The sequence below is a fragment of the Protopterus annectens genome, chromosome 10.part0 (assembly GCF_019279795.1).
Source record: "Protopterus annectens isolate FY-2018-M chromosome 10.part0, PAN1.0, whole genome shotgun sequence".
NCBI lineage: Eukaryota > Metazoa > Chordata > Ceratodontiformes > Protopteridae > Protopterus > Protopterus annectens.
Genome location: NC_056744.1, coordinates 883,995,693 through 884,012,702, shown reverse-complemented (window position 1 = coordinate 884,012,702; position 17,010 = coordinate 883,995,693). Strand labels below are relative to the sequence as shown.

Sequence of the window (17,010 nt, the reverse complement as noted above, 5' to 3'; positions counted from 1 at the left end):
CCGCCATAACAGTTCTAGTTATACTAGACATTAAGTTAACTGAAAAGTTCATATGCAGCGAGATACTTAAATCTAAGATCATGTTGACACTCATATCCTAAAGTATAAGGATCAACAAGGGAACCACAGAACACCATTGACCAATCTGTATTATCCATGTGTAAAAAATGACCTATCATTATTGCTTCCTAGATCTTTGCGATCAATCAAAAACTTTGTAGGAAATGCAAATGAATTAGGACACATCAATGGTAGTTCTCAGTATGAGCCATTAGTTTAGGCATGTTCTTTCTTTATAGTCGGCCTTTAAAATTTTAATACTGGTTTTAAGGGAATAATACTATTTCAAGCCTGGGGGCTGATCAGCTCTCAAATTGATTATCCATTTTGTTTCTCTTAATTCAGTCATATTCTCAATATCACCCTTCCTTAGTCCAATAAAAATATTCTCAATAACTTTAAATAGGAATGAATGTCCTCTGTTTACATCTACGTGAAGAGCCAGGGCATTGTGCACATCTTTGTTAATATCTCTTTGATGTCTTTGTACTCTTTTTTGAGCATCTGATTGGTCTTTCCCACATAGAAAGATGGGCAACATTTACAAGTTGCCAGATAAATTACATTATAGGTTATGCATGCTGCCTTAACATCAAAGATAAACTTTTTGTTGGTAACTGATTACTACTGTAAGTGCACAAATATTACAATTACCTCTCATAAATGTGCCTTTTCGCTCTTTTATTAAGTTTCTATTATGATGGTTGGTGCACAGTAGTCTTTTTATATTCTTTTTATTTTTACAACTAAATTGTGGCCTTTCTCTGACTATGTCCTAACTGTGGATCTTGTGTTAAAACAGGCCAAAATTGATTTATCACTTTCTGAACTTGAAAATTATCAGTACTGTAAGTCAGTTGAAATCTAATAGTGGAATTTTCTTGTTTATGCCTGCCATTCCGTTCTCTATTTGAAGGCTGTAAATCCTGCTCTTTATAACCTCTAAGATTTTTCTGTAAGATTTGTATTTCTCTATTCCGTGTTGACTCCCAGTTGCAACGTTGATAGATTCTATTAGTCTCGTTGGTCATAATATTTTTTGTAATGTGTCTGGGGTGCATGCTGCTCTTTAGTAAATAGTGATTTCTCCATATACTTTTCCTGTATAATTCAAAATCAAGATTTCCTGTCTCATTAAAACTGATGTTTGCATCCAAGAAACTGACAGCATGTCTAGAACAATCCGATGAAAAGGTCAAATATGAGGTAGTGGCATCGAGATATCTATGGAATTGTTTAAATTGTTCCACATCACCTTTCCATAAAATGAACAAATCATCAACAAAACGTCCATAGTACAAAACCTTGCTGTACCAAGGATTGTTGGTATGTAGGACATGTTGTAGCTCCCATTCCACTAAGACTAAATTTGAATAACTGTTGGCACAGGGGGTGCCCATGGCTACTCCCCATTTCTGTAAATAACTTTTCTCTCCAAGTATGAAGTAGTTATTCTCCAAAATCAATTCAAGCAGGTCACAAATAATTTGAGTGTCTGCTGAGGTCTTCTTAATTGAAAGTATCCTTCTAATGGATTCTATTCCAATGTCATTTGGAATGGTGGTAAAAAGGTTAATATCTAAAGTTGTTAACAAAAGATCACCCTCATTTGTTCTGTTTTCCATAGCTATATTCAATTTATTAAGGAAATCATCTGTATATCTTAATACTGTTTCATATGAGCTTAAAAGGTCCTTCAATTCTTTTTCCACATACAAAGACATATTCTCTGTGGCCCATCCTTGGCCTGAAACTATGGGACGTAATGGTGGATTCAAAATATCTTTATGTATTTTTGGAAGTCCATTTATACATGGAATGGTCGGTTTGGAAACATCAAGAAAACTGTACAATTCCATGTCAATCTGTCTTTGTAAGACCATGTCATTTAAACAGGAACTAATTTTATTCGCAGCTTGAATTATTGTAAGAGATGTAACCTCAATATATGTTTTAGGATCTCTTAACATATCCTCCACCTTATTTAAATACAATGTTGTGTCCATAATTACTATGGCTCCACCTTTATCAGCTGGTTTCAATGTGATGTCATTATTTTGCTGTAAATTGTGTACTGCTTCCTTCTCTGTAGCAGTAATATTTCTGTAATGTTTAATATTCCAGGGACTTTTATTTCGCCTTGTTGTTTTTGTTTTATTTACATTAAACAGATATATAGATTTTAGTACATTTTTTCGTACTTGGACTTTATTTGCAATGCATTTGCACTTTTAAAGGACGCCAGCCCAGGTGAACTCACTGTCGTCGTTTTTCTGCTTTCATTTCTTAGACAGTTTACTGCAGCAGTGGGAGAATTTTATCATTACTGAATACATCATATCTACGTTGTTATAAGACAAGCCTTAGATTTCACAAGGAAGGAAACTGTTACAGAAAAAAATGACTAGACCAATGTGCTTCACTGGTGAATAAACCTACCTGTTATGTTTTACTAATCCAATAACTCTCTCCTACGTAAGATATGCCTCACTGCAAGACAGTGATACACACAGTTCATAACTACCTTGTTGGGCTTCAGCTGAGATGCTAAAAGAAAACTCTGCTTGACACTAACATATATTTTGTCATACTTTGATACTCAATTCTGTTTTAATGCATCAGAATCACTCTTCAGTGCTTCTTATAATTTAATTCCTAAAATATTCACCTGAAGCAATTTTGCTTTATATTTCTTCTTCTGGTTCTCAAAATGCAGTTTTTGTTGCCACAGCAGAACATAACTCTACACATACTACACATTTTTTTATCTATAAACATTAGGAACAGTAATAGTGCTTAAAGTCATTGGCTTTTTAGAATGCCTCTGTAAGCACTTGGCAATATTTGTTTTGACTGATTTGTGTGAAATGGGAGGTAACACATTAAAGTCTCCTGCAACACAAAAGCAGGTAAAAAGAAGGTTTTGCTCTGTATTCAAAGCTATAGTTTTACAACCTCCAGAAATCTGATTAGGTGTTAAAAGACAAGTCCAGTAGCTCTATATCATTAGCAGCTGTTACAGAAAAAGTACAGTTTTGTACCTACCATAAATGTAGATGTTCGAAGATCCACATTGCTGCAGTCCTAACACTTGGGTAGTCCGCTGTCCCAGTCGGCCCGAATACCAAAGTATAAGGCTGACGTCGGTCAAGGCGCATTTGTCTGACATCAGGACGTCAGGGTACAAATGACCGACGCCATATCCTCAGTCTTTTCTTGCCCCAGATGTCAGAAGACCCTAAAAAGATAAGGCCAAAACCAAAAAACACCAAACACTCCTGTACCTAATATATATACAATATATACAAATTTACAAAAATAGAACCCCACCCACACAACCACCCCTAAACACAGAGGGAGGGAAATTGGACTGCAGCAATGTGGATCTTTGAACATCTACATTTATGGTAGGTACAAAACTGTACTATGTTCTTCATCCCACATTGCTGCAGTCCTAACACTTGGGTAGAATCCCAAAGCAGAGGTAAGGGAGGATGGCTAAACTATAATGAAGCAGGAGCTGCCAAAATGCCCTGCAACACAGCAGTGGCAAAACCAGCCCTGGATTTAGAATAGAGAGGAAGGTGGTAATGCTTGGAGAAAGTATGCACTGAACTCCAAGTAGCTGCCTCCAAAATATCCTTAGTTGCCACCCCTTAGAAATGCTGTTGAAGTGGCAGTAGCCCTAGTGGAATGAGGCCTAATCCCAGCTGGAATCTCCTTGCCATGATGGGAATAACAGAATGCAATGCAAAACCCAATCCACTTAGATATAGTTTGTTTTGACACAGGCTTGCCCTGAGAACTCAAAGCAAAAGAAACAAACAACTGCTGAGACTGCCTAAAATCCTAGTCCTGCTTAAATAATAACGCAACTGCCTGTGTACATCTAAAGTGTGCAAAATCTTTTCCCCTATTTTGGGGATCTGCATAAAAAGTAGGCAAATGAATAGTTTGGTTTAAAGCCACACTAGAAACCACCTTAGGCATAAAGGAAGGATTAGTACGTAATGATACCCTATCCTTATGGAAAATCAAAAAGGCTCAACCGCCATAAGGGCCTGCAATTCAGAAACCCTTCTTGCAGAAGTAATGGCCAACAAAAACAGTCTTCCATGACAAGTATTTCAATTCAGCAGTAGCAGAGGCTCAAAAGGTTGTAGAGTAAGTTTCTCCAACACAAAATTGAGATCCCAAGCAGGAGTAGGAGCTCACATTGGGGGTCTTATATTCTTTGCCCTCTAAGAAATTGCTTGAACAAAGGATGAGAAAACAATGGTGGGTCACAATCATAGTGAGCTGAAATTGCTGCAGCATGAATCTTAATGGAAGAGAAAGACAAACCTTTGTCCAATAACTCAGTAAGATATTGAAGAGCCACACTCAAATTAGGCTCAGAAATATCCAAATCCTTTGCTGCACTCCAAAATAAAAATCTCTTCCACTTTTCTGCATACACTTTACGTGTACTAGGTCTTCTGGCTTCCATAATCACATTCAAAACTTGTTGAGGAAGTTGAGACCTGCTGTGGTTCAAAACAGAATATGCCAGGCTGTTAGATGAAGAAAGTGAAGCTTGACATTGAGTAGATGACCGTCCCTCTGAGACAAAAGGTGTGGAATTAAAGGTAAAGGCCATGGAGGCTTCCTTACCAGATTCCTCAGTAATGGGTACCAGTGTTGCCGAGGCCAATCTGGAGCTATCAAAATCATCCTTGGCTTGTCTTGTCTGACCTTTAGGAGTACCTTTGGGAGGAGAGGCAGAGGTGGAAAGGCATACACATGAAGATTTTCCCAACTGAAAGAAAGAGCATCCACTTTCCAAGCTGTGTGATGAAAAGTACAGTTTTGTACCTACCATAAATGTAGATGTTCGAGGATTCCATTGCTGCAGTCCTGACTATTGGGTATAGTCCGCGTCCCAGTCGGCCCGAATACCAGAGTATAAGGCTGACGTCGGTCAGGGGCCATTAGACTGACGTCAGTACGTCAGGGTACTAATGCGCATGACCGACGTCATATCCTCAGTCTTTTCTTGCCCCAGATGTCAGAAGACCCAAAAAGACAAGTCCCAAAACAACCTGCACCAAAACATGTATAATATATACAACAATATATACATATATATATAAAATATAAGCATGTAAACTCACCTACACAACCACCCCTAAACACAGAGGGAAGGAGGGAGGGTAAATTGGACTGCAGCAATGGAATCCTCGAACATCTACATTTATGGTAGGTACAAAACTGTACTATGTTCTTCGCCTTCCATTGCTGCAGTCCTGACTATTGGGTAGAATCCCAAAGCAGAGGTAAGGGAGGCTGGCAAATTATAAAGTAGCAGGAGCTGACAACATGCCTTGTAAAACAGCTGTGGCAAAACCAGCCCTAGTCTTAGAGTATATAGGCAGGTGATAATGCCTAGAGAAAGTATGCACTGAACTCCAAGTAGCTGCTTCCAGAATATCCTTAGTTGCCACCCCTTAGAAATGCTGTTGAAGTGGCAGTAGCCCTAGTGGAATGAGGCCTAATCCCAGCTGGAATCTCCTTGCCATGATGGGAATAACAAAATGCAATGCAAAAGCCAATCCACCTAGAAATAGTTTGTTTTGACACAGGCTTGCCCTGTGAACTCAAAGCAAAAGAAACAAGTAACTGCTGAGACTGCCTAAAATTCTTAGTCCTGCTCAAATAATAACGCAATTGCCTGTGTACATCTAAAGTGTGCAAAATCTTTTCCCCTTTATTTTGAGGATCTGCAAAAAACGTAGGCAAATGAATAGTTTGGTTTAAAGCCACACTAGAAACCACCTTAGGCATAAAGGAAGGATTAGTGCGTAATGATACCCTGTCCTTATGGAAAATCAAAGGGCTCTACTGCCATAAGGGCCTGCAACTCAGACACCCTTCTTGCAGAAGTAATAGCCAACAGAAAAGCAGTCTTCCATGACAAATATTTCAATTCAGCAGTAGCTGCAGGCTCAAAAGGTTGTAGAGTAAGTTTTTCCAACACAAAATTGAGATCCCAAGCAGGAGTAGGAGCTCTACGTGGGGTCTTATATTCTTTGCCCTCTAAGAAACTGCTTGAACAAAGGATGCGAAAACAAAGGTGGGTCACAATCATAGTGAGCTGAAATTGCTGCAGCATGAATCTTTATGGAAGAGAAGGACAAACCTTTGTCCAATAATTCAGTAAGATATTGAAGAGCCACACTCACATTAGGCTCTGAAATCTCCAAATTCTTTGCTGTACTCCAAAATAAAAATCTCTTCCATTTTTCTGCACACTCTCCTAGTACTAGGCCTTCTAGCTTCCATAATCACATTTAAAACTTGTTGAGGAAGCTGAGACCTGCTGTGTTTCAACACAGAATATGCCAGGCTGTGAGATGAAGAGATTGAAGCTTGACATTGAGCAGATGACCGTCCTTCTGAGATAACAGATGAGGAATCAGAGGTAAAGGCCATGGAGGCTTCTTTACCAGACTCCGAGAAGTGGGTACCAGTGTTGCCGAGGCCAATCTGGAGCTATCAAAATCATCCTTGGCCTGTCTTGTCTGACCTTTAACAGTACCTTTGGAAGAAGCGGTAGAGGTGGAAAGGCATACACATGAAGGTTTTTCCAACTGAAAGACAGAGCATCCACTTTCCAAGCTGTGTGATGAAACCCCTTTGTGCAATACTTTGGCAGCTGGTGGTTTAGTGGAGAAGCGAACAGATCTATGTCTGGAGTTCCCCATGACACTGTCAGTTTCTGAAATACATGAAGATCCAGTTTCCACTCGTGGGGATCCATGATTTGTCTGCTTAACACATCTGCTAAGGAGTTCTGTGCTCCTGGCAGAAACCTTGCCTGAAGAGTTAGTTGCAAGATTAGCGCAGTCTCCCATAAAATCATTGCTTGCCTGCATAGCGGATAAGAATGTGTTCCCCTTGCTTGTTGATGTACCACATGACAGTTGTGTTGTCTGTTAGAATCAACACCTGCCCTGGAAGAAGTAACTCCTTGAAAGCCATTAATGCAAACTGGACTGCTAACATCTCCTTCATGTTGATATGTAGATGCTGTAGTCTGGCAGGCCACTTGTCTTGTATCCACTTTCCATTTAGATGAGCTCCCAAGCAATGTCCGAGGCATCTGTCGTTAGAATCTGACTTGCCTCTGGCCGGGTCACAGAGAGTCCCTTGTTTAGGTGACATTCCTGAGCCCACCACAAAAATTCCTTTTGAATGCAAGGTATTATTTGAATGACAGTGTCCAAATCCTGGCAGTGCTGTGTCCATACATTTTGAGATACCATTGTAGCTTCCTCATATGCAGTTTGGCATTGGGAAGCACCAGAATACAAGATGCCATGAACCCTAATGCTTGAAGGACTGTCCTTGCAGTCAGCACGGACTGATGAGATAGTTGATGGAAGTAAAGTGACAGACTCTTTTGTTTGTCCGGGGTTAAAAGGCCATCTGGGCTGCTGTATTCAGTCTTACACCCAGAAAGCACATGTCTTGAGAGGGTACTAGACTGGACTTTATTTCGTTCACAGAATACCCTAGGCATCTTAGCACTGCTATAACATATTCCAGATGCTGTAGAAGGTCTTCCTTTTCTTGAGCCAGAATCAGGCAGTCGTCCAAGTAAGGATAGATTTGAATTCCTTGAAGCCTGAAGTAAGCTATCACTGGAGCCAGAACCTTTGTGAATACTCTGGGCAGTAGATAAGCCAAAGGGCAATGCAGAGAACTGATAATGGTAATTTCCAGCTCGAAACCGCAGATACTTTCTGCAACTTAGCCTTATAGGCACATGAAGGTAAGCTTCCTTGAGATCTAAAGTTACCATCCAGTGATCTTTGCCCAGCAGAGGTAAAAGCTGTTGTAACGTCAACATCTTGAACTTGGGAATGTCCAAAACGTGTTGAGGAGAGATAAATCCAAAATTGGTCTCCACGTGTTCCCCTTCTTTGGTACAAGGAACAGGCGAGAATAAAATCCTAGGCCCCTCTCTGACACAGGGACTGGCTGAATGGCCCCTATGTGAAGTAACTGTAAAACTTGCTTGTGAACCTCTTTTCTTTGTAAAGGAGGAACGTCTGGCATGCCTTTGAAAGGGGGCATTGTATGGAAATAAAATCTGTAACCGTGGTGAATAATATCCAACACCCATTTGTCTTGAGTAATTAAATCCCAATTTTCTTTGAAAAGAGACAGTCTTCCTAAAGGAGCTGCCAGACGAGAATCTGCTGGCAGCTGAAGAAACAGGTCATTGGGTCTGTTTCATAAAGGACTGACCCCTGCCCTCACCAGAAGTCTGAGCAGGTGAACTCCCTGTTCTAGGCCTAAAAGAACTTTGAGCCCTGCCCCTACCACGTCTAGACCTACCCCTAGACTGAGAATCATAAGCAGGATATGTCCACCCCTTAGCAGGCCAATTTCTACTAAACTTGGTGGCTGCACCTGCAAAAATCTTTAACAGTTTGCATAGACTTAGCTTTGTCCTCCATTTTCTTTAAAACAGCTTCCACAGGCGAACCAAACAACACATCAGACTGTAAAGGAGCATCCAAAATCCTTGTCTTAACATGCTCAGCTAAATTCTGATCCTTCAACCAGGCATGCCTGCGAAGAACAGAGCTGGTAGCAGCCACCCTCGAGGAGGCCTGTACAGCATCAAAACCACATTGCAAAGAATGCTTACCCACTTGTTCGGACACATGAACCAAATCCAGCAACTCTTTACACTCAATACCTTCCGCCAAAGCATCCACCTTAGATTTCAATTGTGAAAGAAGGTAATTCTGATATTTTAACATGTGAAACTGACAATTCAAAGCCCTCATGGCTAGAGTGGAAGAAGTATACACTTTCTTTCCCCACCTATCCAAAGCCCTTGCCTCTTTATCAGTGGGGACAGGATTTTTAACCACAGAAGCTTTTACACCCTTAGGCCCCTGGGAAATAGTTTCTGGGTCCGCCCTAGGACTCCTAAACAAATATTTATGAGCTTCAGGCACCCTATAATACCTATCAGGCTTAACAGGAGCAGGAGGCAAAGAGTCAGGGTTCAGCAAAAACATCTTCCACCACATTCAACACAGGAGGAATAGCTAAAGGCCTATGCTGGGGTAAAACAAGAACTCCTAAGCCTTTTCCTGGAGTCAGAGTAATCCTGGCCTTCCCATTTAAAGTGCTCCCTCATGGAATGCAAAGTCTCTGAAAATGAGAAATCCTCAGGTGGAGACGCTGTAGGAGTGGAATCATCCACATCAGAATCAGAATAGGTAGGATACTCCTGCAAATCTTCCACAGAAGATTCTGAAGCCTCAGAACACTGTTCAAAACTCTCAAACTCAGATTCCACCCTAGGCCTCTTATCAGGCGGGGCATAGAACCCCTAATCATAGTAATCAAATCTTCTGCCATCTTAAGCATATGTTTCTTAGGTACAGAACCTGAAAAGGTAGGAGAAGGCCCCACTGAAGCTGAAGTAGGCCTACCTCTCATAGAAGTTTTGGCAACAGAAGGAGAGGCCCTAACTGTCTTGGGAAGAGAGGGAAGAACAGTCACCTGAGAAGCCCCCTCAGCCTGGCCTACCTCCTGAGAAGGCACATCCTGTAAGAGTATAGTTTCTGCCTGGGACTCCATGGAAACTCCTGGCAAAACCTCCGGCTCCACTGAGCCTTCCAAAGAACCGACGTCCGGGACTGCCGGTTCCTCAACCCTAGGCTTCACTGTTTTATCCTTGCGCTTCTTGGAGGGCGCCGAGCATCCGGCGGCATTTTATAATTGCAACGCTTCCCAAACACTAACCTGGCACAGTCTAACCTCCTCTTAATAGTGCGTTTATTAAACCTAGCACAAGAGCGGCAACCAACAACGCCGTGCTCAGGCCCTAAACAAGGTATACACAAGGTATGATAATCCCTATGAGGTATCTGTTTCCCACAAGAAATACAGTTATTCACTTTTTCTGACATCCGGTAAAATACTGAGGCAAGAAAACCAAAATGTTCCCCAACGGGTACTTAGCCAACTCTGTTTCGGTCTGAAACTCCGTATCGGAAATATTTCAGTACGCCAACCTGCACCGCAAAACTGCTTCTGCATCGGACCATGCAAAAGACTGAGGATATGACGCCGGTCATGGCATTAGTACCCTGACGTCCAGTCTATCGCGCCAGTCTGACCGACGTCAGCCTTATACTCTGGTATTCGGGCCGACTGGGACGCGGACTATACCCAATAGTCAGGACTGCAGCAATGGAAGACGAAGAACATCCTTTTTGTGCAAAACTTTGGCAGCTGATGGTTTAGTGGAGAAGCGAACAGATCTATGTCTGGAGTTCCCCATGACACTGTCAATTTTCGAAATACATGAAGATCCAGTTTCCACTCGTGGGGATCCATGATTTGCCTGCTTAACACATCTGCTAAGGAGTTCTGTGCTCCTGGCAGAAACCGTGCCTGAAGATTTAGCTGCAAGCTGAGCGCAGTCTCCCACAAAATCATTGCTTGTCTGCATAGAGGATAAGAAAGTGTTCCCCCTTGCTTGTTGATGTACCACATGACAGTTGTGTTGTCTGTTAGAATCAACACCTGCCCTGGAAGAAGTAACTCCTTGAAAGCCATTAATGCAAACTGGACTGCTAACATCTCCTTCATGTTGATATGTAGATGCTGTAGTCTGGCAGGCCACTTGTCTTGTATCCACTTTCCATTCAGATGAGCTCCCCAAGCTATGTCTGAGGCATCTGTCGTTAGAATCTGACTCGCCTCTGGCCGGGTCACAGAGAGTCCCTTGTTTAGGTGACATTCCTGAGCCCACCACAAAATTCCTTTTGAATGCAAGGTATTATTGGAATGACAGTGTCCAAATCCTGGCAGTGCTGTGTCCATACATTTTTGAGATACCATTGCAGCTTCCTCATATGCAGTTTGACATTGGGAAGCACCAGAATACAAGATGCCATGAACCCTAAGGCTTGAAGGACTGTCCTTGCAGTCAGCCCGGACTGAAGAGATAGTTGATGAAAGTAAAGGGAAAGATTCTTTTGTTTGTCCGGGGTTAAAAGGCCATCTGGGCTGCTGTATTCAGTCTCACACCCAGAAAGCACATGTCTTGAGAGGGTACTAGACTGGACTTTATTTCGCTCACAGAATACCCCAGGCATCTTAGCACTGCTATCACATATTCCAGATGCTGAAGAAGCTCGTCCTTTCTTGAGCCAGAATCAGACAGTCGTCCAAGTAAGGATAGATTTGTATTCCTTTTAGCCTGAAGAAAGCTATGACTGGAGCCAGAACTTTTGTGAATATTCTGGCAGTAGATAAGCCAAAGGGCAATGCAGAGAACTGATAATGGGAATTCCCAGCTCGAAACGCAGATACTTCCTGCAACTGAGTCTGATAGGCACATGAAGGTAAGCCTCCTTGAGATCTAAAGTTACCATCCAGTGATCTTTGCCCAGCAGAGGTAAAAGCTGTTGTAACGTTAACATTTTGAACTTGGGAATGTCCAGATAAGTGTTGAGGATAGACAAATCCAAAATTGGTCTCCACGTGTTCCCCTTTTTGGTACTAGGAACAGGCGAGAATAAAATCCTAGGCCCCTTTCTGGCACAGGAACCGGCTGAATGGCCCCTATCTGGAGTAACAGAGAAATTTGCTTGTGAGCCTCTTTTCTTTGTATAGGAGGAATGTCTGGCATGCCTTTGAAAGGAGGCAAGGTATGGAAATAAAACCTGTAACCGTGGTGAACGATATCCAATACCCATCTGTCTTGGGTAATAACACTCCAATTTTCTTTGAAAAGTGCCAGCCTTCCTCCCAAAGGTGCTGCCAGACGAGAAGGCTCTGGCAGCTGAAAAGGCAGGTCATTGGGTCTGCTTACGAAAGGACTGACCCCTGCCCTCACCAGAAGACTGGGCAGGTGAACTCCTGTTCTAGGCCTAAAGAACCTTGAGCTCTGCCCCTACCACGCCTAGATCTACCCCTAGACTGAGAATCATAAGAAGGATATGTCCACCCCTTAGTAGGCCAATTTCTACTAAACTGGAGGCTGAACCTGCAAAAAATCTTTAACAGTCTGCATAGACTTAGCCTTGTCCTCCATTTTCTTTAACACTGCTTCCACAGGCGAACCAAATAACACATCAGATTGTAAAGGAGCATCTAAAATCCTTGTCTTTACATGCTCAGCTAAATTCTGATCCCTCAGCCAGGCGTGCCTGCGAAGAACTGACCCAGTGGCAGCCACCCTAGACGAGGCCTGTACAGCATCAAAACCACATTGCAAGGAATGCTTACCCACCTGTTCAGAAACATGAACTAAATCCTGCAACTCTTTACACTCAATACCTTCCGCCAGAGCATCTACCTTAGACTTCAATTGTGTAAGGAGATAATTTTGGTATTTCAACATGTGAAACTGGCAATTCAAAGCCCTCATGGCTAAAGTGGAAGAAGTATACACCTTCTTTCCCCATCTATCCAAAGCCCTAGCCTCTTTATCAGAAGGAACAGGATTTTATACAACAGAAGCCTTAACACCTTTAGGGCCCTGAGAAACAGTTTCTGGGTCTGCCCTAGGACTCTTAAAAAGATACTTATGAGCTTCAGGCACCCTATAATACCTGTCCGGTTTAACTGGGGCAGGAGGCAAAGAATCAGGGTTCAGGGAAGCCTCTGCAAAAACATCTTCTACCACATCCAGAACCGGAGGTATAGCCAAAGGCCTATGCTGGGGTAGAAACAAAAATTCCCTAAGCCTTTTCCTGGAATCAGAGAAATCTTGACCTTCCCATTTAAAATGCTTCCTCATGGAATGAAGAGTCTCTGAAAAAGAAAAATCCTCAGGAGGAGAAGCTGAAGGAGTAGAATCATCTACATCAGAATCAGAATAAGGAGGAAACTCCTGCAAGTCTTCAGTCAAGACTCAGAAGCCTCGAACACTGCTCAAAACTCTCAAGCTCAGGTTCCACCCTAGGCCTCTTATCAGGGGCATAGAACCTCTAATCATAGTAATCAAATCTTCTGCCATTTTAAGCATATGTTTCTTAGGCAGAGACCCTGAAGAACTAGGGAGACCCCACTGAAGTTAACCCTGGCCTGCCTCTAGAAGAAGCCTTGGAAACAGAAGGGGAGGGCCTAACCACCTTAGGAAGGGAGGGAGAACAGCTACCTGAGAAGCCCCTTCAGCCTGGCCTACCTCCTGAGAGGACACATCTTGAAACAGTAAAGTCTCTCCTGAGAATCCAAAGGAACTTCTGGTAGAACCACCGGCTCCACAGAGCCCTCTAAAGAACCGACGTCCGGGACAGACGGTTCTTCCAACCTAGGCTTTGCTGCTTTGTCCTTGCGCTTTTAGACGGGCGACGCCGGAGCATCAGACGGCATGTTGTAATTACAACGCTTCCCAAAACTAACCTGGCACAATCTAATCTTCTCTTAATAGTGCGTTTGTTAAATCTAGCACAAGAGCGACAGCCAACAACGCGCGGCTCAGGCCCTAAGCAAGGTATACACAAGGTATGGTAATCCCTATGAGGTATCTGTTTCACAAGAAATACAGTTATTCACTTTTTCTGACATCCGGTTAAATACTGAGGCAAGAAAAACAAAAATATTCCAACGGTTTTAGCCAACTTTGATTCGGTCCTGAAACTCCGACTTCAGAAAATTTCAGAACGCCAACCTGCACTCAATACTGCTCTGCATCGGACCATGCGGCAAAAAGACTGAGGATATGGCCGGGTCATGCGCATTTGTACCCTGACGTCCTGATGTCAGACAAATGCGCCTTGACCGACATCAGCCTTATACTTTGGTATTCGGGCCGACTGGGACAGCGGACTACCCAAGTGTTAGGACTGCAGCAATGTGGGATAAAGAACATCTAGTAAGGCAGATAATTAAACATTGGCTATTTCATTGTAAAATCAGATTTCAACATAACAGAAATGAGGGTACCTACCTGTTTTCTGGTGACGTGTTACAGTACAACTCATTCCTTTTCTTCATTCAAAATTTCTTTAACAGTTATCTTTTGGAAAAGTGTATCACTAGCTGTTGCATGCTTCACAGCATTGTACTGACCTTAGTAAGACATTTATTTTTATTTATTTTAAATGTGTTGAATGAGTTAGTCCCATTACGCTAGTGGCCTCTTTTCAGGGATTACCCAAGGTAGAAGTTTTACAACTAAGGGAAATTTGGACAGGGCACTGTGGAACTTCCCCTACTGTTTTCGATAGGTGCTGTGGGATCTTCTACATCCACCTGATCTACCACCAACTCAATCAGGTGGGACCCTGGTTTAATGTCTCATCCTATAGTCTTAAGATGTAAAATTTTGGGTGCTGACCAACAATAAAAAAAAAAAAAAAAAAAAAGTATGTTTAACTCTTATGCAGTCTGAAACAAATTTGTTTTTGAAGCAGCTTAAGATTTGAACAGGGAAGAAACATCAGGACCATCATAACTGTCAGGGAGAAAAAAGAAAAAAAAAGAAATGAAGAAAGTTAAAGGTACCAGATAGTTTCTGGAACATTAACTACAGACACAGGCTAACTACATGCAAGGGATGAGTTTTCCTTTAACAATCGTAAGAATATATTAAAACTGAGATAGAGAGTTGTCTACTATGTATAACATGGAGACAGAAGTCACCTAATGATTACTTCTCATATTCCAGGGAGCAGCACCCCCTCCCAAAAAAATACGTAATTGAGACTGGTTGGTTCTACAGTGCAGAATAAATATGGATACATTCCCCTTAAAAGCAGCTTTCAACAGATATAGGTGGATACTTTTCACTTTCTGCTCCTTTATAGCTGAAAAAACACTATGAATAGGACAAAGTCCCCCTTTGGGGCAGGTCTCGCCATACAAAATTTCCTTTCAGTTAAGCAGGGGGGAGAGCAGCAGGAAACAAAGAAAGAGAGAGAAAACCTCTTTGCTGTAAGTAAAATATGATTAACCACCATATAGTAAATGCCACATACTGCAATTTTGAAATGCTTTATAAAATTCAACTATAGTATGTTTGAGAAAAATTAATTTTCTATACCATTAATTTTTACACTCGAGTATCTGTCTGTTAAAAGCTACACAGTCACACTCTTGTCAAAATTATATACTTAACTTTTGCAACACAATAAACATGTAAAAAAAGCTGACATTCTGTTATGCTTCAGCAAAACATTACACTTAAGTAGTCATACAATGATTTAATAGACTACTGCTTATAAAGGAAAGCCAATGTACCTAGTATTCTTTTGCACAGTGCTTTACTGTCTTAAGTTTCTAATCAGATATCTGACGCATGGTGTTTTTGCATCTTAAGTACTTCCAGTCCTTCTCTTCTTCACATATCCCGTACTACATGCACACGTGAGGGACGCAGAATCTTGTGTCTTATCCACCATGAGGAATGTGTTGCCAGAACAAATCAGAGAACTAGATTCTTCAACCCATGCATTCAAAGCTTCTTCACAACTAAATTTCTCGTCCACAAACAAGTTTGCAAACTGTGAAGCAGTACAATACAGTACCTACCCATACCCTTTCTAGGACCTCTGATGCAGTGTGTGAGGTGACCTCTACCTGCTTAAGTCCTAATGAGTTGGAAAATGTTCTACTTCATGTATTTGTACTTGTATGTACTTTTCCTCCAGGTTTCCTGGAAAATCAGTCAAAGGCTCAATGGGGCTATCAGGTTAACACTTAATTACTACTAATAACTAAATAAGCAACGCGTACAACCAGAAATTATAAGTTGTCTCAGAACAGTACATATTCCAATGGTAAAATTTCACCTCAAGAACATTTGCTCCCCACACAGCAATAATACAGTAACAATATTTGACTTCATGCAAGTAACACATAACCAAATCCCTTAAATTATGTAGGTAGTACAATGATATCAGCCATCTAACTCTTGAGGACTTTTGTGAAATAAAACTCCGTGGAAAATGATACATGACATATTGCATTAAACATTTTAAAATGTTGTAACTGTATGTGACAATCAGGTCATAGCTTAAAGTACTGCATTTGTTGCACTGTATGTTGAGAGAATCGGAAGAGTACAACCTCTATCTGCAGTTTCAAAATGTTAGTGACACAGCATTAATTTGTTCCTGAAAGTCAGCAGCATAATGTAAATATAACAGTACTTTTGTGTACTGTTTATTTATTTCCAGTGTCATCGGTTGCATTTAAAATATATACCTTTTGCCATAGATGCTTGTTTAAATGAGTTTTCTTATTCACTGGTTAAGGCCTAAAAAGGAAGGAAATATCATAGGCAACATATTGCAAAGATGATCAACACAGAAAACTCAACAACATCCACATTTTAAGTTCATATATAGCTGACATTCAAGTGCCACGGAATATTCAGCCTGACAGTTGTGCGCTGCAAGGAAAGCTGAAAAGAGCAAAGATGCAGTACAGAAAATCCAGCGCTCTTTTTGGAAACAGAAGCCATTTAATCCTCAGATTTTGGCCATTGTTCCACTCACCTCAGTTCCGATGACAACTGTTCTGCCACTTCAGTTTTCTCCTCAAGAGACAAATGAGCTTTCTGCAGTACTTCTCGTAGTTCTTGCAACTGTCCTAATGTGTCCTTCAGTTCAACGCGTACATTCTGCAATTCAGACTCCAGCTCATCTTGTCTTTGTAAGGAATTTCTTCTGTCAGCTTCACTGCGATGAAGTTGCTCTTCCAGATCAACCACTACATTATAGGAAGGATAAACGAACATGTTAAACATTATTCAATCACTGTGCAGAAAGTCTTTTTGTAGGAAGTGGACATTAAAGTGACTCACTTGAATTTCATTTTACATTTCATCTCCCCAGCACTCTGTACCTGATTACCTAATAAGCAGGTGAAAAGAATTATGTTCTGAGATATTATGCTGCACATTCATTAAGTCTTCATTATCTG

At 41.4% G+C, this 17,010-nt stretch overlaps 1 protein-coding gene across 1 annotated transcript in view; it reads right to left on the bottom strand.

The window, feature by feature from the left end:
* Window positions 1-17,010, bottom strand: part of CCDC18 (coiled-coil domain containing 18) — a 2,776,331-nt gene that overhangs the window by 987,638 nt on the left and 1,771,683 nt on the right. The window contains exon 14 of the mRNA XM_044086821.1: window positions 16,584-16,797. Within this exon, the coding sequence (XP_043942756.1) occupies window positions 16,584-16,797 (214 nt within the window). The remainder of the gene's footprint in view (window positions 1-16,583; window positions 16,798-17,010) is intronic.